The sequence below is a fragment of the Porites lutea genome, chromosome 14 (assembly GCF_958299795.1).
Source record: "Porites lutea chromosome 14, jaPorLute2.1, whole genome shotgun sequence".
NCBI classification, from domain to species: Eukaryota; Metazoa; Cnidaria; class Anthozoa; order Scleractinia; family Poritidae; genus Porites; species Porites lutea.
The window spans coordinates 21,838,157-21,865,216 of NC_133214.1; the positions used below are offsets into that span (position 1 = coordinate 21,838,157).

General features: G+C 38.6%; 1 protein-coding gene and 1 long non-coding RNA gene across 2 annotated transcripts; one reads left to right on the forward strand and one right to left on the reverse strand.

The window, feature by feature from the left end:
• Window positions 1-12,477: 12,477 nt before the first annotated feature.
• Window positions 12,478-21,714, reverse strand: LOC140923902 (uncharacterized). The gene is made up of 3 exons (XR_012164195.1): window positions 20,875-21,714; window positions 13,721-13,874; window positions 12,478-13,375 (listed from the first exon to the last, which is right to left on the reverse strand). It is a non-coding gene; the product is annotated as an uncharacterized lncRNA (long non-coding RNA).
• LOC140923895 (homeobox protein Nkx-2.5-like) lies at window positions 13,039-16,065 on the forward strand. The gene is made up of 2 exons (XM_073373915.1): window positions 13,039-13,225; window positions 13,779-16,065. Exons 1-2 carry the CDS (start codon window positions 13,039-13,041, stop codon window positions 14,306-14,308), a joined length of 717 nt encoding a protein of 238 aa, XP_073230016.1. The 3' UTR covers window positions 14,309-16,065.
• Window positions 21,715-27,060: the final 5,346 nt, after the last annotated feature.

The window sequence follows — 27,060 nt, forward strand, 5'->3', positions numbered from 1 at the left end:
TCAACTATAATCCTTCAACACTTGTGAGCTGTAGTGTTGTTTGTTTTGTAAATACCTTGCCCTCAAAGTTTAGTGATAACACTCTTTGGATCAGAACTGATCCGTTCCAAAAATCCTTTCAAAATTAAGATGGTAGCTGGGTAAAAAATAGGTAGAGCTGTTCTCGCTCAGCGATTAAGTGCTCAGTGGGATTTTTCCGCGGTAGGTATGAAAAGAACGAGACGAAAGAAAACGTTGTAACCAAGTGTACATCCTATTAATACTTTGCCGATTACTCAAAAATTCTTTCATTGGAAAATATCTACCGCTTTTTCTGGGCACCCATGTTCTGGTCAAGGAAAAATAAACCATTTTACGTTTTAAAATCTCATGTTCCCTTAAAGTTCACCTTTCTCGACATTTTCATAAGAGGGTAATTTTTAAGGAACTTATGCATGCTCTTGAAGGAGACAAGTAGGAAGTTTTTAACGTTCTTTCTTGAACTCAACTGTTTACTCTACTCTCGGTTTTGGGGCAAACAAAATAAAGAAGAATCCCGATTTTTCGAACCACCTTGCAAAAAGCAAACTGGTTCGAATTAACGGGAAGTCTAAAAATCGGGGGTGAGATTACAGCTTTTGACCGTTGAAGGGAAGTTAAGTTTGGTTCGAATTATCGGGAATTCCGAAAAACAGAGCGTGCGATAAACCGGGATTCTACTGCATGTACACCCCACAGCGTTTCCTTTACTGATAAACCCTCTTGCTCGCTCGCCCGGGTTCAATTTATTTCTTAACAGTGCGTCACAATACCAGTGCGGGTAGCAAGTCTCAAGGTTATTCGCTGTAATATCAATATTTTTATATTAGGTGCCAAAAAGTCTACACAACGCACTTGTTTTGAGAGCAAAAGCCATTTTTTATCACCTTAAAATCTCCAAATCCTTTAGCATTGCGCCGACTCTAGTTTCAGATGCTTTTCATGAAAATCAAATTAGAGGATATTATATACATAAAATCTCGTGCTATCAACCTTGTATTGCATTCTTAGAGGGTGAGGCCAATTCTTTTAAGTGGTGATCGGTTAAACTTCTGGTTGTTCGGTGAAAAGAATCGTGTGGTATCTGTTGTATTAATTAATTATTTAGTGCGAAAGAACCCTTCATCAAAGGGAATGTACGTTGCATCATGAATCAGATGGTTTCTCTCTTCCTAGGCGAGGTGAACGACCACTTTAACTCCTCTAAGGAGAAAGAAACAGCAGACTAAGGTGGCGTAAACGACCCGTCAAGTTTTCTTTGAACACAGGAAGTTTTCCAAAAGAACTGTGTTGAAATAGGAAGTCGGTCTCAAGTTGGCTTGGTGGCCAGAACAACGTAAGTAGCTTAGCAGTTGTTAAAAGTGTTGTAACGGTGCAAAACTCCTCTTGAAGTCATTGTTGTGATTCATATGCACACGCAAACAAAAATGCAAAAGAAAAAAAGGAAGAAAAAAACATAGATGCCACCAACTTTTGAAAAGGATGTAATCAGTTCGGTTACGGACCATCAACTCTCTCTGGATGATGTGTTTTGAAATCTTTCCATAAGGAGTTAAAGATTGGAAATATTTTATTTTACTTATCACGAAATACTTTCAGAGGCAAAAAGGATATCAAATAATTGTGCCGCTCTCCGAGAGAACAGGAAGATGTGATCGAGTTAGTAATTTCTAAAACCAGAAAGTTATCACAAAGTATAATAAGAATGGATCAATGTGGCAGTGCGATGCGGAAATGTCCGACTCGATCGAGCTGGCCATTTTACACTGAAAAGTTTTCGACGCAATGGAAGAGAAACCAAAGAACAACAACGAAATGTTGAATTATGGATTTATTCACAGGTCGGGTGTCAAGTTACCTCCACTTAGGGTCTGAAGATTCCGCTTTTGAAAAGCTCATATGGCACGATCCTGCCATGCCATATGCGTCAAATACGAATCGAGTCAGATGACCATATAAGTTTACAAGAAAGATAAAGGCATTAAAAGCATCAAGATATGGTTCGAGATAAGTGTTTTATGGCAAACAAGATGGGCGTAGAACTATAACAAAGGTGTATAAACAATGAACCAGTTTTTACAGAGCTTTTAAGACATAGAACGAGGGAGCGAGAAATGAGTTCGTTGACTTTTAGTGGTTAATAGTATTGGCTTTAATCAGCTGGTAAAAATGAAAGCACAACCAGTACGGCACTGTTGAATGCATACAGCTGATACAAGAAACAGTGTCCAAAAGCAAACATGGCCGCAATACCCAAATTAAAATGACCTGACTGTTTGGCGTACTGAAAAAACAAACCATAAATGTTGGGCCAAGAGGAAACCTGATTCATAAAAACTGCAATATCTCGTAAGAATTTGTGTGAATTGAGATTCTTTCAAAAAAAAAAAAAAAAAACCTACAAGTTCCTTATGGATCTTTACAGTGGCCGTTGATAACTTGAGCCCACAAGCAACTTCGGGCCTTTCTATTATGTGGTCATCCGTCCACTCTACCTAGATTGTCGTCTCTATATAGAAGCAGTGAGACGGTATTGAGAACTGTTTCTCTTAAGCTACTAAAGCAACTCTAGAATTTTATTCCTAGTCAAAGAGAGTTTCGCAGAAATTTCGTTTCTCAGTTTTGCCATGGTATGGATATGAGTTGAACTATTGGAAACGCGACCATTCAAATGAAAGCGATAAAAAGTGCTTTTCTTTCAAAGCTTTTATTTATTTTTCATTACCTTCTTTGAAAATTGGGACTATTTTTCAATCTTAGATTTGGGCGAGTTTGTCAGAAACGAATTTTCACAGTGTCCACTTTGTGTACTAATGTGGCCTTTATATCAAAATACTGTAACTTATTGCATGGAACAAAACCAGTGAATGACTCAAACAACACTTGCTGCTTGCGAGATTATCCTTCCAGTTTACGCAAACAACGGTTTTATGACGAGACTGAATGAAGCCCCAGACGCAAATTACCTCAACTTTCCTGATGATGAATTATAACGGAAAATATTTTGCCGATACTGATGAAGGAAAAGCGGATTCTGAAACCTTCATTCTTTTTCCCCAAATCACTCCATACAACTTAAAGGGAACATTTCCCTCCGACAAACAAAAGTATAGGGTATTTTACTTTGTAATGCATCTTGTAAACGGTAGAATACTCCCTGATTCGATAATCATCAATTTAGACTTAGAAGTTTTGGGCCAACCACATGCAGCATATAGTGTAAAGACAAGGATCTGAAGGATTGAATGTCTTAACTTGGGAAATAATAATGAATAAAAGCAAAATTCTCACCAGACGCTCAAGTTACAGTAATTTTGGAGAGAAGGTATTTTTTGTGAATAGATAAAAAAACAAATATTTGGCCTCCTACACTGATAGTGGAGTTCATTCGAGCTTTGCTGTGTGTGTATGTTGGATCCAATAAACGTAGATCACAGTGCTTAAAAGGTAGTCAATTATATCGCAAAGGTCGACACTAAGACCTTGGCGTCTTTTGGACTACCGCATGTTATGGAAAAAAACTTCAAGAGCGAGATGCACCTTTCGTCAAATGAAAGCTATCGTATCTATTTCATGGTGTCTTTGTGGCTAATTTTTACTTGGCGTGCGAGGAAATTAGGATATAAAGCACACTTCAGGCTGGTGGCTCTGTAGTACTTCCTTCCGTCTCTCGGGATGATAATAGAAACCTTCTTTAAGTATGAAGCGCTGTCAGTAGGAGATCTGTGTAGTGATGATCGTATGTCTTAAGTTGTAACCATTTACGGCACTTGAAAACCCCACCCTTATGCATCCTTTCAAAGGAGTACTATCAAGAGTTTTTATACTACTTAAAATCCATCAGATAAGTTTGTAACAGTGGAAATAACTTAAACGTGTGTTCAGTGTTCTTGCTAAAAGTTACTTTACTTGAACATAAGGTCGGGAAAGAATGGAACAAATACTTGAAAAAGTGGGGCCTGCGCTTCCAAAACTAGCAGTGTTAATTGGGAAAAATTGCTCCCAAATTATTGACCGTGGTTTGCCCAAACTCAATTTATCATGTCTTTTTGCTTTTGTTCAAAAACCTTTTTAAACTTAAGGGAGTGTAGATTGACTGATAATTTACAGAAAAACATGGGAGAATTCTGTCCCTTAAGAGCGGTCAGTTGAAACTGGGCTGGAGAGAGGAAATGTTTTCAAAAAACTTCTGTGGGAAGGTTCACTCTGAGGTCACACGCACGCACTGAATTGTCTTACAGAGGCAGTGACTAGCATAGAAACTGTTGTTGAACATTTTTACAGGTAATAAGGTGCACCGCGAAAATCAAAAAGGAAATTAAACAAGAAATGACGACGGAAAAATTAACATAAATTTAATTTCATTGCAAAATAATGTGATGCTTTGACCTTCCTTATTGGAATGATCATCCCAGTTCCTCCTAGCTATATGATCGATTCTCGTACAAGACTAACTTCTGGGTCGGTCCCTTTGCAGAAGACCACAGGATGTGAAAACTCTTTTTAAGTAAAAATTAGGAAAGTCAGTTAAACGCTATTTCGCAACTGATACAAACGCAGGATGAATTATTGCTATTGAATTACGAGTTTCAAATTCACATTTCGATGCTTAGTTTACTTTTTTCTACTGGTCAGCTTTCATTCAGCAGAGCATCCAGTAAAATTTAGCTTTTCAGTGGTTAAGTCAAGTTAGCAAAATCAGATGTACCCTCCAAATCTAGTAATGGATAAAGCCTACATATGTATTCAACGCATAATCTGGTCCCACCAAGAAGAGATGAACTAGGAAACAACACTTGGCCTAACTAAAAGTATTACATAGTAATTACCTCTTCTGTACAGTTTTGCTACACGCCCACAAAACCGCGTGGCCTTTAAACGAAAGACCCTTTGCCAGCCGTTTCATATATCAGTAGAAGCTAGCCATAAAAACAGGCCATAAAACATCTGCAGTTTGTTAGCAGAGACAAAAAGCTAAGAGAAGACATTTTTCTGAAGGAAAGCATCCTATGCGTAACTAGGAAGGACAGCTCAAGCAGGTACCAAATTGTTTTTAAACAAAAAAAGCGATCGACCAATATCTAGAGCCTGCATGAGACAAATACCACGAACACGCAGACTGTGAATACATTTATTATCTTCAAAGCACTTCAGTTTGGTGGAGACTCAACCTATAAAGTTATTCACTTCAAGCCTTCATCAGAGTGATAATTTTAATTTCTCAACTACTTGAGATTATCTCCCTATCCAGCCTTTCCATTTGGCGAGAAAAAGCATTCTGCCAGACTACAGAAAAGCAATGCTTGAGGTGAGGAAGCGAAAACGAAAACGAAAACGCCTCTATATTTTTGCACTCTTAATTTTTGGCAATATTAAGGCTAGATCTATTTGGCAGGATTAAGGAAACAAAGTAAATAGATTGACGGATACTTCCGATCTGACCGTAATAAGGTTTAACCAAGTTATTAAGGTATGAACCAATATGTCGGTCTGTTTACACGGAACACCATTTCTCATACAACCTCATCTCCATTTGACAATCATATTTTTATTGTCCCAAGTTCGACTGTGCAACACTGCAAGGAAGCACACCAGTGTTTTGTCCACATTACTCTTTATGAAACCGTGATTATTAATCTTTTATCGAATAAAAGCATTAGGAATGTCTACTGCATGCATGTTTGTTTGCTTTTGGTGGTAGATTTCTTGTGAGAACACGGTAGCTGTTCACCAAAGGAAATGAACACCCTGCTTCGCTATTCAATAATAACACGGTCCCAATCTTTCTGTTGGCTTGTCGGAAACACATTAGAATAAACTAGAACGTTAGGTAAATGGCATTTCTCACAACATTGATGTCTCAATACTTTAAGACACGATAAGTTCATAAAAGTCTCAGTTTCATCTATTGTTAAATCTCAGACAAGTCCGCTTGTCAAATGTCACAATGTTTCATGAATGAACCTGACTTGGAGTTTAATTAGTTTTTCCCTCCAGTTCATAAAACTAAATTTGACAGCTAGAGTGTGTGTGTTTTTGATCTACCAGGCGTCTATGCCAACCCTATGTTGACAATACCGTCAAAAACAACAGTTCCGTTGTGTAATGCCACGCGCGGCGTTTATTCTGCCCGCATATTTATCGATTGAATGGAATAGAATAAAAGCTTAACACATTGCTCGCGCTCGCGCGTGTCATAATGGGTGAAAGAAGGCATTTAAAACAAAGAGAAGTTTATTAAAAACGCAAAACAATTTCAGTTCTCATCTTAAACGACAAAGTTACCTGTGCCAAAGGCAGCTGATACTCAGCACTTGAGTCACTCCCTAGTGAAAACCTTAGATGAAACTCAGTTTTCTATTTCCCATATTCCAAGGGTGCATTCATGGAAAATCGACGTCACGCCTTAATCTTCCACAAACTATAAACAACAGTTAACTCTTTCATCACCTTAAAAATGAAGAAAGACGAAATATGCGGAGTAGACAAAAATAGTGACTGCCATATATGCAAAGCAAAACTTGTCAGTGAGTATTTTGAATAAAGCAATGAAAACCCTGAATTTCTTTAGCAATCGTTTGTGTGCTGGCTTTAAACTTTGACATTACTACACTGCAGATGAGTTTAGAACATGGACATACTAAGGCTGTTCACATGGAATAAATTTTTGAACCAATTTCTATTTTTAACACTTTTTCTAATTTTTTTTTTTTTTTTTCATGTCGCAGGAAACAGCCATTTCACTTGTAACAACTTTTTTCGCTGAACAGAAAAAAAGAACGAAACAGAAAGCAAGAGATAGAGAAAAGGAGAGAGAGAGAGAAAAAGAAAGAAAGTGAAATGAATGAACCAGATTATTGCTTAGAATATCTCGATAAACACTGAACTTAAGTAAAAAAATCTGAAGGCAAAATTGTAGTGGTTCACACTGTTAGTCCATAGAAATGAATTAAACACTGTCTTGAGAGTAGGCGGCTTAAAGGTTCATTTTAATTTTAGATTAAATGTTATTATCTTAAGAATAGTCTAATGGCAATTTTAACTCCTTTATTTCTTGTGTTCAAATTATCGCCAGATTGCTGTAGACAAAGGTAAAGCATCCTGAAAAAGGACTGAAAAAGAAGGGAGGCCCGTTACTTAATTACTTAACAGAGTTTTTCGTATTTTTGGGTTCATGAAATTGAAGTAACATAGATAGTGTCATGAACTGGGTTAACCTTCCCAAAGAAGTTTTCAAACTGTTAGTGCCTGAGCAAAAGTTTCATTTCAACAGACCTTGTTGTAACTACTTAACTACTTCTAAGACTTGTAAAAGGTGACGAGTTTGGATGTAGTTGTTATCTTACGGTTAAATTTTCAAAGACGGTCTAGGTTTTTCCTGGTTTTCTTCCCGGCTAGCGAGTTTTTGACTGATTGTTTTATTATTAAAAGGGAAGTTCATGTCTGAGTCAATCAATAAACATTGTCCTGAATAAAGTAAAGGACAGCACCTGAATTCAACCGGAAAGCTTTCAAAATAATAGTGTGGGAAATTAGCCATCAAAATGCATCCCTTATGAGTTATTATTTCATTTTATTAAAGAATACATCATAAAATTTCCAAAAATGTCACCGTGTGTAATAAAAAATCCTATGAATTGCTTCATTGACCTGTTTGTTTAGGAAAATGCAAATATTTTATCAGGTTTTTTCCATACTGTTGTAAAACCACATAATATCTTTAGTGTGTGACCTGCATCTAAATTATAAGGACTACGTGGGCATCACTTTCTGTTGTTTGCTTTTTCTTCCAAAGAAACTTCTTCTAAAATTATATTTTGTTAATTACTGCAAAAAATTAGGACACTGCAAAAGAACTACCTCAAAGGGTTCATTTCAACGTCCACTGCTTAGGTTTTGTCCACAGACTGAAAAGTCAGTTAGAACTACAAACAGAGCAAATAGTGCCATGCGAGTGTACTGCTGAGGAGGTTTTATTCAAGGGTTTCGTTTAAAGATTGAAAAGTTAAGGTTCGCTGTGAGGATGAAAGAGGGCGTTTAACAGTTGAAAGTTCATTTTGTTTTGTCCTTTGAATTTTACATGTGACACTGTTGGTTGTGTACGGGTGACTCAAGCTAGCTGGCTTGCTTGAACTCAATGCAAACGTCTAAATGTCTAAATATTTATTCAGAGGGGACCACACGCATGACCCCGAACAAAAGGTGATTCTTATTGAGACGCAACGCCTGCACGATACAGTGACAGCTAAATGAGGTCAACTTTCTTTTTATTTCTCTTTTTAGCTGGGTATAGCTCGATACATTCTTCCGTCAAAAGTAGAATATACAGTATCTCTGCGTGACAAAAGAATGTCAACTAAGACCCACCGGGGGAGCCCTGCTAAGGAGAGTAATCTGGGCGTAATTCAGGCTTGATTTGACCCCTAAAGGAGACTATACTAAGAAAGGAAAATAAACTCGCGGAATCAACTAAGAGCTATTGTGACTTTTACAATAATTGAGCTATTTGTCGCTCGCTGATTGGGCAAAAGCTATGGTCTGTGAGATTGCAGACCATGGAGATGACGTAGTGATGGCACACTATTTTTCTCTGTCTTTCGCGCGCGGTTTTCCTAGAAAGTTCACCAGAAATGGACGTTGAGAACTATCATTGTTATAGTAAAAGATAAACAGACAACAATTTAGTATGGTCTATACTCTAATACACGAAAGAAATGACATCATAATGCTTATTAAAACTTTGTAGTGACCATACCATACCAGTTATATACCGAGTCGAATCTCCTAGGACATTAAGGGGAACCCAGTCAACTCTCTTTAAAGATGACTTAGGGACTCTAGAAGACACCGTTGGGAGCGACACTGAGTGTCCATCTAAAAGAGGTGTTCGCTGTATGGAGATTCAAAGAAAAGGACTGAAGAACAAAAGGGACCAATTCTTGGTGTTCATTGTAGGGAGGGTTTTCTATGGCCCTATAGTGGTGCTTGCTAAGATACTGTTAAGTCAAGTCTCTCGGTCACCCCTCTAAGGGGGGCAGTGACATTCCCAATCAGTTTACTTTCAAGTTGTCCGTATTATGGAGGTAGGCCAAATGAAGGAAGTTTTGCCGGCTATCTTTGGGAGCAAGAGAACTGTCAGTAATAGAGAGGTGTCTGTATTGTAGAGGTAGGAACTGTAATAAGTTTGGTGTCTTTGGGACCAAGAGAACTGTCCATCTTCAAGCGTTATTATAGAGGAAGAAAATGTGTGAAGTTTGGTAATCACAGGACACACTGAGAACTGTGTGTAATAGAGAGGTGTCATTATAGTGGTAGGACCTGTAAGACGTTTGGTGTCTTTCGAACCAACAGGGGGACTGTCCGCCCTTAAGGTGTCCGTATTATAGAGGCAAGGAATGGACGAAGTTTAGTGACTACGGAACACACATAACTGTCTGTGATAGAGGTGTCCTTATTATAGAGGTAGGAATTGTAAGACGTTTGGTGTGTTTGAGAACTGTCCGTCTTCGAGGTCTTCGTGTTATAGAGGTAGCGAATGTGTGACGTTTGGTAACCACTGGAAACAGAACTGTCCGTAAAACAGAGGTGTCCGGATTATAGAGGTAAAAACTCTCAGAAGTTTTGTCTGTTCCAAAACGGTCCGTCTTCAAGGTGTCCGTATTAAAGAGGTAGCGACTGTATGAAGTTTGGAAACCACAGAACAAACATAACTGTCCGTGATGATATAGAGAGGTCCATATTACGACGGACATCGGTAAGAAGAGATTCCAGTGAAATACAAGATCAGATCTTTCACTTTAACATTCACCGGATTACCAAGCAGTAACACACCTCTATTGCTGTAACGCCTTCTTCTGAACAAAGATTAATGATTTCTAAATATGTTTACTCTTCTCTCCCAAAGTCAGTAATGAAGACAAGAAAGGTGGTTCTGAACTCTTCAGTCTGTTGGTAGAATTCTGTGGTGTGACCTGTCAACTGTCGCATGGTACTTAAAATAAATAGTAAGGTCAGTTGTAACATTTGAGCCTATGTCAGTAGACGCCACTAGTGTGGTCTAGTTTTCATGTGTGTGTCGGTGGGTACGTGTTGCTGTAGGTCAATGACATCAGCTTTCAAGTTGCCCTAAATACTGTATACAAAACCTTAATTATCACAGAAAGATGACGATGATCAAATCCTGTGGGGTTGGAATTCAAGTGGTACTATTTGGGCACACAGGGCAATTGTTTTGCGGGTTCAAACCAACAGCTTCCACTTGTATACAGTGCAGCTGGCGCTTAAAGGAGTGCTTTGCACTCGCCTCGGTAGTAAAGGGTCTTTGTGAGCCTGTGAATGAAACCCTTTAGTGTTACTAAAATGAACCTCATCTACAATACTTAGAACCCGTTTGTTTTTCCGCGATAGTACCGTAAAATTAAATTTCAGATTTTTCTCAAATTTTTGTACACACTACTATTATATCTTAGAACTGAAAGTGTTATAAGCAGAAGTATAGATGAAGTCAATCAGAGAAATAAACGTTGTCCACTAGCCATATTCAGAAAGAGAAGGCCCCCATGGTTGCCATGAAGGTGCGTCCCAGACATCGATAGAAAATATAAACAGCTTTTCGGCTTAACTTTCTCTTCGTGAAGTAATACGTTAATTCATGAATCACTGAAAAACATTGTTTTAGTCTCTAAAATGTATTGTATCAAGAAATCTTTGTAAGAACCATAAAACTTCCTGATTTGTTTGCATATTAATCCTCAAAAAAACTTTTTGACTACAATATCTGGTCATTGTCACTCTGAGGCGCCAACATGTTTTCCTAGTGTGTCCGGGTCAAAAAGTTAGTCCTGCCCACCATTTAACTAGAAAAGGCTCAGACAAGGGGCGTACACCGATGAATTCAAAAGGGGAATATAAATCCCCCCTTGTAATTATAAGTCAATGGGTTAATTTTGCCAGAAATTTCTGGCAACTCCTGGAATTCCCCCCTCAACAATTTCTCTACACCGCTTTCTTAAAGAAAAACTACGAACTCCTGCAAAACCATTTCGTGATGTTCGTTATCGATGGCAAAATCACCGTCATCTCAATATGCACCACTTGTCAGAAAGGATAGCATATGACGCCAAAAAGTTGTCCTTTGACCCTTGAAGTTGAAACTGAGATTTAGATTAACAGCGAAGGACGAGGTAATGAAAACAATGAAACATTTGAGTAAGCCTCGCGTGTCTCGACAAGCTTTTGGAAAAGAGAATAACGTAACAGATGTATCAGGTTAAGTACACCCTTGTTTAGAAGTTTCAAAGATTTTTTTTGCTGAGTGGTTTATTAGTATGTGATAAAATCATTGTAAAGAAACCACGACAAAACCAAGTGTACTTCTTGAGCTGTTTAGGGTCAATGGACGTCTGTCATTTCTGACCGTAATCCCAAAAAACAGGTATTTAAAACATTTTCGTTCACCAGTAGCATTGCAAGGATGTGTGTTTGTTGAGGTCAACAAAGCTGTTTCCTGTGCATTGGATCACCCTGAGCTCGCTACGCTGTGGACTGTGAAAAAAAAGATTCAGTGGCTTTGTCAATGGCAAGGAAGCCCAAAGCTATTCAGTTATAGTTTTAATCACTGTCAGTCATTCTTGTGAGCGGAGTACCTATGGCCCTTAAACATTTAAAAGAGTGAAACATTTCCAGTCGATTGTCAAAAGCTTTCGAGAGTTGTTGATGGAAAGACCACCCCCAAAGTTCATTAAATAGCAATCAACTTAGTGGCGGGTGGAAGGGAATCCGCCATTTGATTAAAGCAAGAAAACTTGTGAATATTGCCGATATTATAAAGCTTATGCGTTATCGATTGAAGTGGTGCGGTAAGCCTTGTAATGTTGCGTGCAAATTTCTGTAAAAATAAATTCTGAATTAATGTTATAAAGAGACGATTTAAAAGAATTCATGTATCTCGTCGAGATATAGAGTCTGAATCAAAACATTTCGAGATTTCCTAAGATGAACTAGCTGTCATCAACTAATGGCAAGGAATTAAGGAATAAGAAATCTTTTAAAGCTTTCAAGATATGATTTTTTTCGTTTCCTGTTTTAATTTTAAGACTACGTGTTTTCCATTACGATGAAAAGTGATTTCTCTACGACTTTTGTTGTGACAGCAGCGATTTGGAAGTTTCCCCTGTCGAGCTAGACAAAAGAATATATTTTAATTTCAGCAAAAACAACATCTATCAATCAATCTCAGCTCTGAGGTTTCTTTCAGAAAGACAAAGTTGTCAGGGTTGTCCTGTTCTGTTATTAGCAATTCAAAATCAATGATCCTTTACAATTCACAGATATTTCCCGCCATGATGTAGGGAGGCTGTATGCAGTATGAAACGCTTTATTGCTTTAAACTTTGTTGTTCCAGAGGGGATCACTTGTTTCAGTTCATGAGAACAGAGAAATCGATTTCTAAACGGTTAATTGCTCAAGTGCTAATCCAGTTAACTTTATTTAATAAACAATTCCAAGGCTCCACCAACGAACAATGAATTTCCCGCCCCCCTTTACAGAGTTAATTCAATGTTTTGAGAGGCGTGATGCTCAGAAGACATGAGAGAAAGGGAAGTGGTCAGAGATCGTTCAATTACACCATGGAAAACAAACGAACAGGCGATTGACAGCTCTCAAAATGGGATTAGGGAATTAATTTGGATACGCTGTTAACGAATGATCAGAAGTCAGCAGTGAAAAGAAAAATGAAGCGTTTTTGGTCTTATAAAGTCTTTTGCTTTGTTCAAAGATTTTCAATAGCTATCATTTTAATTAACGTGCATGTCAGAGAGGTGACATCTTTTTATCACCCTAAATAAATTCTCCTCAAACAGTGAATAATAACATGTGTTCTATGTCAATTCAGGCGAGTCATACATGACGTGTCTCAAGCTTGCTCATTAACCATCCCACACATTCTTGCCTACCCTTTGATCTGTGTACAGACAACAGGCCAGAAGCCATCTTGAGCACCCTCCGTTGGGACTCGTAATGTCTTCTTTTTCTGTAAAGAACATCCTAAGTCTTCCGGAATCGTGTCTCCAAAGCTGCTCCAACACAACTACAAGAGTTCCTAATATTTGTCAAGGTGCTAATCTCTCCCCCGAACGGCCAAAAGGATCTAATTGCATAATAACAGCGATGCCACCTTCCGCCAAAAGCCAAGACAGCTCTTCGGGTATGTTAAACTCTGTGAGTTAAAGTACTCTTTTCAAATTCTTGCAGGATTTTCTGCCTCACCACTCTTTACCTAGAAGGACGATTGCTTGTTTCTATAGTTATAGAAAACCGCTCACAAGCTCGTGGTCAAAGTTCCGTGACTTGAAACCTGAAATGACATCTTTCATTGAAGCGTCATCTGTGCAGAAATGTACTGAAAGAAAGCTAAAGAGCAGTTTCTCAATATTTAAATACCCTTCTTACATAAAAGCAGAAAGTTGCATTTGGCGAATAATTTTGCGAAATAACTCTGAAAACAAACAGTACTTGTGTTTTGCAATTTCCGTTTTAGTTTCTTTCACGTACGTATGCAGGGTGAGTTAGATGGAGTTTTTGCGTCCATTTTAATCGCGCATTTTCAGGACAGCTTACCTAAAATTACGAATAGAAACCTGTAAGTCATTGAGGTCCCTGATAATAGTTCCGCGTTGCTGGTAGTTTAAAACTAAATCACCTCTTAATCGGTGTTATCGAGTCTCATCAAAAGCCTCTACCCGCTTTTGCTTGATTAGGTCCTCAATCATATCCTGAGTTGAGCGAAGAACGCTTGGGAGGTGACATGGAGAAGCAAGAAACAAAAGTCAACAAAGACGATTCCAGTGAAGCTCCTAAGAAGAGAAAACGTCGCGTTTTGTTCACCAAACAACAAATCTACGAGTTGGAAAGAAGGTTTAGATATCAAAGATACCTTTCGGCTCCTGAGAGGGAACAACTGGGCCGAATGATAAACCTAACTCCTACGCAGGTGAAAATTTGGTTCCAGAATCACCGATATAAACAAAAGAAGCAAGCTACTGAAGCTGGAGAGTTTAAGGACTCCCATTCACTTTACCCTAGGACTGTACCGGTGCCAGTGTTAATCCGAGAAGGTCAGCCATGTTATTCAAACGACTTTAGCAATGGAGTGGGGAACTGCTTCACAAATCAGTACCCGTCCTCTTATGACTACACAAACTCTTACGGCAATTCCTACTCATACACGGCGCCTATTTCATCGATGAACTCTTCTTGCATTCAAGCTTATTCGTATTGTAAGTGGTAGAAAAATCTCCTCAGAAGTACTTTTGAGAATACATTTCGCAATTGAGTGACTGCAGCTTTGTTCAAGCTGTTAGAGGTGACAGACCATAGACCAGGCTAAGAGCAGAGTCTCTTTAAAGTCTGTCCATTATTGTGCAGATTTCCACAAAGTGGTTTTCCCATTTTAGGTGCACTACCTGCAGTTTTGTATTTTAAAAAAACCCTGTACAGTACCACAATCATCTTAATTTAAATTTTATCAGAAGTGAACTATACAAATACACGAGTTTGAAATGTAAATTCCATCAATTTTGTTGTTCAAAAGTGGCGGTGTTCGTGTTGTATTAGAACATTAAATGAAGTCAAGAGAAAATTCTCTTTTCTTTCATATTGCAATTCCTTTTCTAAAAACTGAATATAACAGTATGTTAATTCATATTATTCGTCTTCCGAATAGAATTACGTAGAGTAGAATGATTGTTGCCAAGTTAGTAGTTAGATACCTTGGCAGCGTTCAAGGCATAGAAAATTCACCATAGAAAAATCATTAACATAAATGTCTAGCTTTCCAGTGTGGTTAAAGTATTAGAAAGCTTTTCCAATAGAAAAAGTGAAGTAGTTTTTTTTTCAAAAAGTGGTTACCTGCTCTGCTTAACAATTGCTTTTTACGTGTAAAACAGGGTGTGTTCGATGCATCATTCTTTATTTCAGTAATACGTATCTTTAACTTCCAGCATCTTTAGTCAAAAAGTGTTGGTTGGTTGCTGTGAGAAAAAGCGAAAGCTCTTTGCTTGGTTCGTGCTTGCGAGTAAACTTGACACGATTTCGTCATTCAAAAAGGAAGAATGGAGGAACTTCGGTTAACCACAGAGAGTTGGGAAGTTTATAAAACCGTGAAAACCTGTACAAATACTGTTATGAATAATTTATCACTTTTCAGGAGGAATTCATCGAAGTACTCATATGACATTCTTATTTGACTGGTTAATTTTTCCCCAGATTTCCAATGTAGGTTAAATCAATAGTTTTAAGTCTCGGTTACCCTTAAGATGTTCTGCAAAGTTCTATTTAGGTCGCGCGTTTTCCTCAGAATGTGTCAAACAGAAATGTGCACTGCGGGTTAATTCTTTACTTAGGGAAGCTCTAACAATGTTTATGACACTGGTATACGCAATAATTCTTCTAGTAAATGGTTTCAGTCACGTTCCTAAAACTCATCTGCTCAAAGAGTACAGATACCATTGAAATCTCTGAAAAATTATACTCGCAAGAGACAATTTTTCTGCTAATCGGGCATCAGAACGTTTCACAATGCCCAAATACTTTCTTTTGAAAACATATGATAAGGCTGAAGTGTAGCTGAGAATGAAGTAAAGCTGGTCCAAGCAGGCACACAAACCCTTTCCCTCCTAGACTGAGTTGTGGTCATGTTTTAACTTTTGTATCACGGGACGAAATCCTGTGATGTTACCAATCAAATGAAACCTCTTTAGCAGAACTTTTGCCTAGTAATATATAAATCTTGGGAATTTATAGAAATAAATTTTGAATTTTTTGTAGTATTCACCTTTGGCCACTATCAGGAATGGAAGGGTTAACACAGGATACGTAGCTGCGAGTAAACACCGGATCTTGTACATATATTTGCATGCAGGTAATATTGCCTTAGAGTTCCCAACAAAATTAACAATAAAAGTACAATATATTATCTGTATTTTAAAAACAGTTGTACTGAGAAATCTATGCGAATAAAATGTCCGCAACGTACATGCGAAAAAATTAGCTGTGTGATGCTTAATTCTGTTGGCTGTTCATGGTTTTTACTGGATTGTCTCCGTCAATACAAAGGATGAAATTTTTTAAGAATAAAATATACCAGATTTTATTTGCAAACTGCTAAAAAACAAACAGTGCCACAAGAAATTACCACAAAAAACGTAGGAATAGGTATACTTTAGGATTTCAGTCTTTCGGTTTGTATAAGTCCATCTAACAGGATTGTGAAGATCATTTACCCCCTGACTCTACTGAGTGCCTCTAAACCTTCTAGGAATAACGCTGGCAATAGAACTCTAGTTTGCTGAGTAAATAAAACTGTCAACCAGTATGTACCTCTGAAAGTATTACTTTAGAGGTGTCACGAGGGAGGGATCCGTCTACAAGGCTTCGTACAGTTTCATATGTTTTCGATGTTTTATGTCTATATGACTGGGTCACTGAGTTCTTTGGATAGTATGTGAGCAAGCAAATCGGACCAGTGAACGAGTGTAAATATTTCTACTTATCATAGCACTAGTAGAGTCAACGCGATTCTGAAGTAAATCTTAAAATACGGGTTCTATTTTTTAAGTCGGAGTGGATTCAACCAAAACTTGATCAATCAATAGGACCTTTCGTTCAACAGTTCTTGGCGGTGACGTTTTTTTTGTGTCTAGTGGGTAGTTTGTGTGAATAAAGTTTTCCCTGAAGTGTTCTATCGTAGTAAAGCGCTGATAGTGCGGTCCAAGATTTATGCGTCCGCTAAACAGTCTGGAACTTGACCGTTCAAATCAGCTTTAATATTGACCGATGACCGATACTGTAAACTTTGCTTTTTGCCATTAGGTTGCGTTGATATACATTTGTAAAGTAAAGTGCTTGTCTTCATACCAACAAGAAGAAACGTATGTTTAAAATTGAGCGAGTTCGTATCAGAAGGACCGCTGCACTATCCTTGCTACATTTTGAAACAAGTAAAGACAAAACTGGCTCGACATAAAGCCTCTTACAGCATGTACACCATTTCGCCTGTTACTGTTCTAAGCGCATTCGGGTAATCCATGAACAGAAAGCTCAAGGCAATAAAGTGGAGTTTGTAGAATAATGAATTTAAAAACCACAGTCGATTTTTAAGACGCTACACCTTTTCAGTCTCTCAGTCGTTTATGGAAAAAGCTGTAGCGCAGATCCGACTCGGCGGGGGGTACTTGGGTTAATTTTTGCTGGGTACGTGCCGCTGGTCTCTTAGAATCCGTACCCCATTATAGTCTACTGTAACCATATCATAGACCCCATCTTAGCCACTCTGGGAAAAAATTAATTTTCGCAATCCTAGCTTAGTCACTTTCTGTTTATGTATCTACCTTATAAAGCCTTTTTATCAAATGAACTGACAAATTTGTTAAACTTAATGTGGTGTAAATTTTCTATTTTTCAATCCCTACATACCTGAATTTTCTGACCGCCTGAAAAGACCGAAAATGTGCGTCCCCATTCTAGTAACTCTGTGCGTCCCCATCATTCTAGTAACTCTCATACTGATGCAACCCCATTATAGTCAATCAAGTCGTGAAAATGCGATCCCATCCAGCGGCACATACGCCTTAGCAGCACCCCGCCCCCCGGGAACTTTATCATTTAATCCTGTGTTATGGTCATTCAAATGAAACCTTTTGGTATTACCTTCACAGAGAACCTGATACGTTTTTCATTAGTTTGCAAAAGGTAATATTCTAAACGATTGTTTCTTGAATTTTTATGTCTGACACTCGACGAAGGCAATGATCGACTGCCTCCATGTTGCCAGATAACTTACAGTGGCTCATTAGTAAGCAAATGAAACCATCAGATGAGAGTTCATGTTGTTTCTGATGCCTTATCCCGTACCGTTATATCAAACATGGAATTTGACAAGTTATGTTCTTAATTCTTTTACCAGAATTGCAAAACTGACTCTACTTAACTTAAGGAAAATAATCGGTCCATGTTGTAGGTTAACTGAAATTAGCACCCAGTCTTATGAATACAAATTGATATATTTTCAACTGTGTCAATACACTGAACGTTTATGGACCGCACTTCATGGTGAAGATATACTGAACAGCCTCACAAAATGTAATACTTTATAAGCTATTTTGTGATCGTGTAGTTATAAATTGAGTATTTCATCGAGACTGGAAAATCAAAGCATCGTGTATGCATCATCAACGACACGATTGGAAAGTTTGGGTCAACATGGCTGTACATAAAAACTGCTCTTAGGAGGACTCTTCAGGACTGCATCAATCCAATGTAATCTGGTGTTAGAACCGCCTTTTACAGCACAAAAATAAAGCCAAATGAAACCGTTTTAAATATCTCATTGCTCATAATCGTCCGCGTTTATTTGTGGCTGGTGCCGGGTTCACGAGGAGGCGACGTAGAAACGTAGAAACGAAGCTTAGAGTTCTATGCGCGGACGGCCTAAAACATCAGCGTGGGAAACAGTATGACTGAATTATTGTCACTTACGAAAAGGATAATGCATTTTTTTTTCATACTATGTAAGCCTTGCCATAAAAAGGTCAAAACTTCACTAGTTTGAATGTCAACTCAATGCAGGGGCCAACACGTTCAGGAATTGAAGAATGGACGTCGTGCACTCAGTGATGTAAGTTCCTCAAGAATTCTCGGGTTAGTCCTCACATGACTTCTCAAAACTGCCCCTATTAAGAAATTTCTTAACGTTAACATATCTAAGAGAAAAATCGAAGTGAATATATAAAGAGTTACATTTTTCACCAAACAGGAATCTGAAGAAAGACCTTGCTCTGGCCGCTTTTACTCCTACGTGACGAGTTTCACACTTCAGATAAATAAGTCTCTGAGTTACTAGTTTTGGTTGACAATATTTTGTAGCCGAATTGCTGGTGTGGAGCCGGCGAAGTAAAACCGGATGAAGCCTATCAAGTTTGGAACTGAGTGAACAACATACTCAAAGAAATCGCTCAAAATATCTGCGATCTCTGTCAGCCATACTGAACCAGCTCAAGACTTCGGTGAAAGAATTTTCTATTAATCGAGGGGTTGTGTAAGAAATCGACTGACCTCTATGACTGCTTTGACAGCGAAAAGTAATATAAAGCATTATATACAATAAAAGTATAAAAATCTATCAGGCTGCCCTTTCTCACAGCAAGTATTATCCGTTTCAAAAAATGTAAGAACTATCAGAATAACACCGCCATTTGATTCCAAGACGATTACAATGTAATCGGCTTCGTCCAGTAAGAATACGTATTGAACTAAAACATACGTTGTCCGATTCTCTTGATGGGTTTTCGTGCGATATGTTTTGACGCTAAGCGTTGCAACTGATTCACCGCAAAGAAGATTCAGAAAACTGCAAAACACTGCGAGGACGAATTTCGTCGTCTGGAATTTTGACTACTTAGTCAGTAGTATCGCTGTTTATCTACTATCCTTATCATCATAGTAAGAGTTCGCAAATTGAGGTCTGAAAACTAAACAAAGATGGAAAAAGCGATCGAGAAGAATTTTTACTCTCTCATGGAACCTTTACATGCTGGAGCACCAGTCAGATACTGTTTCACCAGTAATGACTACTCAAGTCAGAGCAGAGTTAATCGAGAGCACTACGTCTTTAACCTTTTTATGTAAGTAAGAGTAGATTGTAATCGTTAAACGTTTTCAATGATGAGCACTGGCCTGCACGTTTTTCATGTAAACCCTCGGTTCAGCGCCTAGGAACCGTTGCCGACTATTCAAAACCCGGCGGCTCCTGAATAAAAGCATCTGGATACTTTTTTGACTGAAATTGCCTTTGAAAGACACTTTCACCCTTCTGGAATATTATCGTTTATGAGAACCTATGAACTAGTTGTTATCGCTTCATCATCAGCAAGCCAAAGAACAACAAGAATGAAACTGTTTACAGTTATTTCGTCTTGAACTTTAGTCGAGCTGATTGACTGCCATTGTAATACGGCTGATTAACTTTCTTAGCGATTTGACAAAATATATAAAAGTAAATAACAAGTATAATAAAGTAAGTATGGCTGAAATAGAATAAATTCAACTGAACTCCGCTGGTTGGTCACAAAACTTCCAAGCTGGTTCATCAACATTAAAGAAATCGAAGCTGCTCCTCTATGTCACGGAGTTCTTTATTCATTCTTCCTTTTCACGTTCAAAAGGCATTTACAAAAATCGCCTCTGTCGGGCAAAATGATCGGAGAGATTAAGTTCAATTTGAAGCGTGAGGTATAGTAGGTTGCTGAAGCAAGTATTGATAACAAGTAACAACTGTTTTTAAGCAAAGCGAACTCTTCAAGAAAACTACTATGAAAAGAACCATATGGTCCTCTCTTGGAGAGACTGACTTTTCAGTTTAGGATTTCAATCCACACACTCGAAAGTTTAAGCGCCCACTGAGATGCGTATAGAAAACTGAACCGGCCATACCATATCTTATATTTGGATACATCGTACAGCATAACAAACAGCACCAAAGTACTGTTGAGTTCCTGAATGCTAACACTTGCGGATTTCATTCACATGCACACTCCAAAGTTAGAACTACCTTGTACAGGCACATTAAACAGCACCACAGGAAAGTACTCACTTGAGGATTTCATCTAGAGACTCAAAAGTTAGAACTACCTTGTACAGCATAATAAAACAGTACCACAGGAAAGTACTCTTCAGTAACTTTCATTTAAACACCTCAGTCTTTCAACCACAGACTCAAAAGTTAGAACCACCTTGTGTAACCTAACAAACAGCACCAAAAGAAAGTATTGTTCGATAGCTCGATCAGTTTTGATTCACCTGTGAGTCATCTGGACGATCATACTTGATGAGTCCATGCTCAGACACTATTCCTTTTAATGGAGCCACCTCGTACAGCAAAGTAAACAGTACCACAGTAAATCTAGACTTTGATCGGGCTTAGACACTTTTGAGTATTTCATCCAAAGTAAGATTCAGATTACTACATTTGTATTTTACACCATAAACAGCGTCAGCCAACTTTGACTGCACAAAAAGCTATTGACAGAGAAGTCATTAAATAATTTCTCATTATCGCGTCTTTGAACAAGAATTGAAAACTACGTTTAAACTAAAGGAGTTTTGCAATTTAACTGATTTGAAAATTTTACAAGTCTTTGACGACTGAATATTTTTTGTTTAGCTTATAACTTAACTACTTAACTTAGCATTGCACAAACTGCATCAAAAATAATCCGCTTAGAGTTTAGAGTCCTTACATGCCTTTCGGTAGCAAATGCATTAAAGTCCTTACAATCGAATATATTTTTCTTGTGCAAACGACATTTGTCAATAACCAAGGTCTTGATTACATTGTCGTATCTAGACAAAAGCAGATTAGTATGTTAAGAATGTACATACCACTTGTAAAGTCAGTATAGTTGGGAAATATATCACGAAACCATGTATTTCATTGAAAAGAATGCTAATTTATAAAGCAGACTCGTTTTCTGTGTTGTCTAATACAGTAAGGAGTATAGACTATAGTTCTCTGCGAACAGGAAGATCTTACACACTCTCGGTTGACTTAATACTGTCCCGATTAAAAAAATTCAGTTTAAAACAAGGATAACTCCCTATTATAAGATCTGTTCCAATTAAAATCATAGTGTGGTATGCATATACATCAACCCTTTTCATCAGTTACCTCAGTTCATAATCGAAGTTTCCTCCTTCTCCTCAAGTTTGGAAACTGCCCATCCGTCCCGTGATAACTTCCTGTCATACTCATGCATGCACAAACAACCCCTGGCCCTTGAACTGTTACTGCACGTCCAGCAGATAAACTAAAGACAGGGAAAATGGGGATGAAATTTTGCTTCCTCAGTTTATCTAACACAGGAGCTACTGTTCATTCACTTGTTTACCTTGTCTCAAGTGTTGTTCGTATGCAGTAGTTACTATCTCTTAACATTCCTGGTACTGCACGGTTTTTACCGAGGCCGAATAATCGAGATGCACACGACTTCATGAAGGCTCCACGTGTTATCGAGTACAAGCGCTTTATATTGATCTAGACTGTGGACAATTTTATTCGTGTTGAAATTAGAGAAAGAATCAGAGTAGGCCTAGCTGATAGATTGGGCATCAATTTATTGTTTTAATTAAACTGGAAGTCGAGATCTGTCAAAATTAAAGGCTTAGAAATGTGCAAGAGTTCAGTTGAAAACTGACAAGCTTTAAAAAGTGGCCAAAACATTAATTGCTGATAACATATCATTCATCCAAAATCTTCTTCCGCTCCAGACTTAACAAAAACTTGACACTTATTGTAATCCTTACACTCTCTAGGGTCACTTATGCTGAAGATATGCAAAGCAGTTACAGCTTTAGAACAAGTCTACGAAATGCCTACCCCGCCTCCGCCTCATGCAAGTTATTTAGCCGAGGAGCTTATAAGCATCGTTATTTAGCGACGTACGTACTTCAACCGGAAGTGGGTTTTTTTTCCTGAACCTAGCCTGCAAGCAAGCTCTGGCTCTCTCCCTCATTTTTCTCCCTGGAGCACCCCAGAGAGCTTGCTAGCCAGCTAGCATTTTCCCTCTTAATATGTCTTGACACTACCAAAATTTGAACTGCCAAGTGTCTTTACTCCCATAGGGACGATCAGCCCGAAATGTTGGGCATAGCCATAGACAAGAAATAAGGGATCATTATACGTTTCTGGGAAACTGCCCACCTACCCCTCCCTAAGCCAACATTTTGCCCTAAGTGAGAAAAAAGTGTTAATGTTGGCTTGGGGGAGGGGTAGGTGGGCAGTTTCAAAGAAAGGGGAGGAAGTGGGCAGGGTTGGCTCGCAGACTTGTTCTATAGCTATAGCTGCTTTGAACAACACATACTTTGGGTCAGGAGTCCATAACGATGGGCCCCTGCTGGGGTATGATTTTTGATCCATTTTGGTTCTCCCCCCCCCCCACACACACACACACACACACACACATCCACCCACACAAACTAGAATTTTCTGAGAGAGCTTACATAAGCTCGTTGTGTGAGTAACAGGCAGCTATTATGTTATTTGGAAAGAGTCGATGTACCAGGTGGCAAAAGACGGCAAATAAATTTTGTCCTCTCTTGCCCTTAGGACGAAATAGCCAGGTGTGTGCGCATCAAGTGAAGCCAATTAAGCAGTGCTTCCTTTTTCCACTTTATATTTTTCACACGTTTGCTAGACAAAATTTGTTATTTTTGTTGACCTTTTGAGAGTTGAAAGGTAATGAGATATAAAAGGGCTCCAACGTGGACAAAGGAATATCAGAAGGAGTGACTGTTGGATGAGAGTCAAAGAACAAAGTGCAAACGTGATTAAGTCAGGTGAAGACAGATAAAAGGAGGGGCTACAATGTCCGAGTTTGAAAAAATTACCACCTGTGTACAAAAAAATATCTGCTTGTTGTTAAGAGATTACTGTGAAGAGGAAAATGCGTGGAATCTTTCTCCTTCCTGACAGACAAATTAATAAATGATGTACTTTAATTAACTTAAGTGAATGGGGAGTTCAATGATGATTATCACGTAGGACAAGTCCTTCAACTTTCGCCATGCACATTAAAAAGACATGCAGCTTTCATGCAATACAGGAAGTGATGCCACTTCATAACTCGCTGAAGAACGATACGGATGACGATACTTTCGACCTACTAGAGAGTGCCACTCAGACTGATATAGAGGGAAGCCCTAATATGGGCGTACAAATTCTCCAGACTATTCTCCAGACATTTCCTTAGGACGTGATTGAGAGAATTTGATAGAAGATCAGTGCCTCATAACCTTTTCTCTTGACGACGTTTTGGGATAGTGTCCGGGGGGGTACTCCCTTATATAAGCCATATTGGTATGTGCTGCCCCATCGGGTAGGGTTTTTGCGCCTCTTTGGTCTGAAAACGGGTATACACTTTGCCCATTTTGGTCTGCAATCGGCCATGGTTTTCGAGGGAACTACGGAGTGTGTGAACGTATTTATTCAATTCCATATGAGTAAGAAAGATTGAGAAATATGCGAATTCGAAATTGATTTGAATAATTTTTTGTTTGCGCTATAATCTAAGTAATGATAAAATAATTTCTACCTAAAACCCAGGTCTGAAAACGGGTCCGGATTTTAGAGGTCTAGTCTGAAAACAGGTGTGGAAAATTACATTTTTTGGTCTGAAATCGGGTCAGGATTTGAAGAACAGTGCTCCTCACCCCTACCAAGAATTCTTAGGAGTATCCCCCCCCCCCTCGTGGGAGTGTTAAAAACAGGTGTTCGCTCAGGCCCGCCAGGAGATTACAATGTCAAATTGTTCCGTTAACAGGGAGCTAGAAAACCTTGACCTTAATCTCACACTCTAACTTAAGTACCTCACAACCTCAAAGGTACAACGAACAAACAGATAGATTCTCTTCATTTTTTTCCGTGGAATCGTTTGCGTTTGTCAATGATTCGAGGGAAAGGCCCATGGAAAAGGTTTTTAGCCATCAAAAACTGTCCTGGCGACTCAACATGACCCAAACATGCGCCAGTAAGGTCAATTCCAACTTTGCAATAGAATTGACAGCATAAATCATAGGTATCTTTCTGAAACCAGTCGAATGATTACACTTGATACACGCACTTGACCCATGAAACAGCACAGTGAAGCCGGAAGTCAGTACCAGTTGTTTGCACCATTGAGGTATAATTCTCCATTACATAGAATGGGCTGCTAATGAAATTAGGCCTATTTAGGACAGAAAAAAATATCTGTCCTTAGGAAAAGGAAATCCCTATTGGGGACTATGGCTTGAAAATTAATTTAAGATTTCCTATATATTCATTTCAAAAACAGAAGGAGAATTTGAGAGCAATAAGAGAAAAATCTGATAAAGAACAGTGCAGGGACAAGAACAATCAGACACTTCAAAAAAACATTCTAGAACTTATCAAGCCGGAGGATGTCCATTTAAAAATTCCGGAAGTGGTAATTTACAACTCTAAGTGAAACGAATTTTTCTCGGCTTCTGACTGGGTTAAATAGACTTCTTGATACAAATTCATGACTTTTTAGCCTAAAAGTGTTTTTTTTTTCGCAAAACACTTTTTTCTAATAGTTGAATTGTAGAGCTAAAAAAGTGAACCTCAAAGCAAAATATTTGAACATTAAGCAGATCCTTTACAACTGCTTGGCGTTAAAGCTTCAAACGACAGAGATGACCAAAACCAATCTCTATACATTAAGGTTATCAATAATATTCTTCCCAGGTTTTACACGAAGTTGTGCTTAGTGAAAAACAATCGCGCGATGGCCATGAAAGACAACTGATGGAATACCTAGAAAAAAAAGTAATTTCACTCACACAATGGGGACGTGTGAGACGTTTAAGAGCATGATAGCTACAAGGACACTAGGGCGGGAGTAATCTACTTTAAAGGTGCTCGAAGAGTTAATTGACATCATCAAAAACGAGAACGAAAAAATGTTCATCATTTCACAAGCGCGAGCGTGAGACATGGAAAAAATCTAAGTCCTCCACGACGGACGTCTGGGTATGACCTTTTTTATATCGTCATATCATAAGATAACTTTAGTCGGGGCTGAAGGCGAACCTTTATACCGCTAATGAAAAAACTTTGCAATAAAGAAATCCAATTAGAGTTGAGCGTGCGATCAGTTAGCGTTAAAAACTGGAAACATGTCAGAGGTAGACAAAAAGAACACCAAACCTCGATGGGTCGACATAATAATAATAATAATAATAATAATAATAATAATAATAATGTGAGCCCGCGCTACGATCAGGTAATACTGGTCAGCGGATACGTTTGTTTTGACAGCTGTCATTTGACCCACAACGTGGATAGGCAATATCAGGGTGCAGGGTCCCACACTAGGGGGGACGTATGGTCACGTGACTACCAAAATTTCTCGGAAGGATAGATATAGGTAACCAGGAGCACATGAGGTAACCAAGTTTCTTAGCTATAGACCTCCGCTCGCGTGGAGCTCCGCTAATAGCTGGGAGATTGTTAGAATAACCTAAATTCCTAGCGGCGTTGCAACTTAACGGTGTCGTCGTCTGCGTTAGGAAGAAATCGTAAAATTATTCATGCTACGAGTAAAACAATGGTATTCTCAATCCATACAACATTTAGCTTCAATTTTAACTTACCGAGTGTTTCGTTTGTGTGGTAAATCAATCCGTGTGGAAAACCAGAGCATTCCTCAACTGAGACAACTAAGTTTCGTCCAGGCCCTAAACTGTCAAATTCAATTTTTGAAGCAACGACCAACTTACAAAAAAGGACTGGGTCCTGATAAAGGATCTAATCACCTATGAGTGGAAATGTTTTAAAATCAACATTTTGTTCAACATCTAAACTATCAGTTCGTCTACATCTTCAGGGGCGTAGCAAGGGGGGGTCCTGGGGTGCCCGTGACCCCCTTTTGGTAGGCCTTCTTTTGAGCAAACAACCTACAATATTCAGGTAGCGAAAACGCCATGACAATATCTTGGCCGTAAAAGCCATTGTTGAATAGCCCACTTTTTTAAAATTTGTTTTTTTGTAAAGTATTTCGCCAACAGCTCTTGTCTTTAGTTAATATGGGCCTTAATGCCGTGATAATACGACTGAGCCCGCTGATACACGAGGGAGAGCAGCGGTGTAAACCATATATAGTCGGCGATCCCCGGATGGTGTCCCTGTCTGTGACCCCCCCTTTAAAAAATCCTGGCTACCCCCCTGCATCTTTAGGGTCACAAGTAAAGAAACATATTTAAAGTTGAATTGAATTGACTCACGAATAAAGTAAGTGGCGTGTTTGCACTAATTCTTGTCTTGTCAACTCTTAGACCCCGTTTACAAGGGCCAGACATATTTTTTCAACGGACCAAAACTTCCACGGATCAGCCTATTGTTTATACAGGACCCGCGAAACGCACGTTTTTGAGCGGGAAAGTGCGCAAATGCAAATTTTTAACGTGATCAGAAAGAGGTTCCGTGTA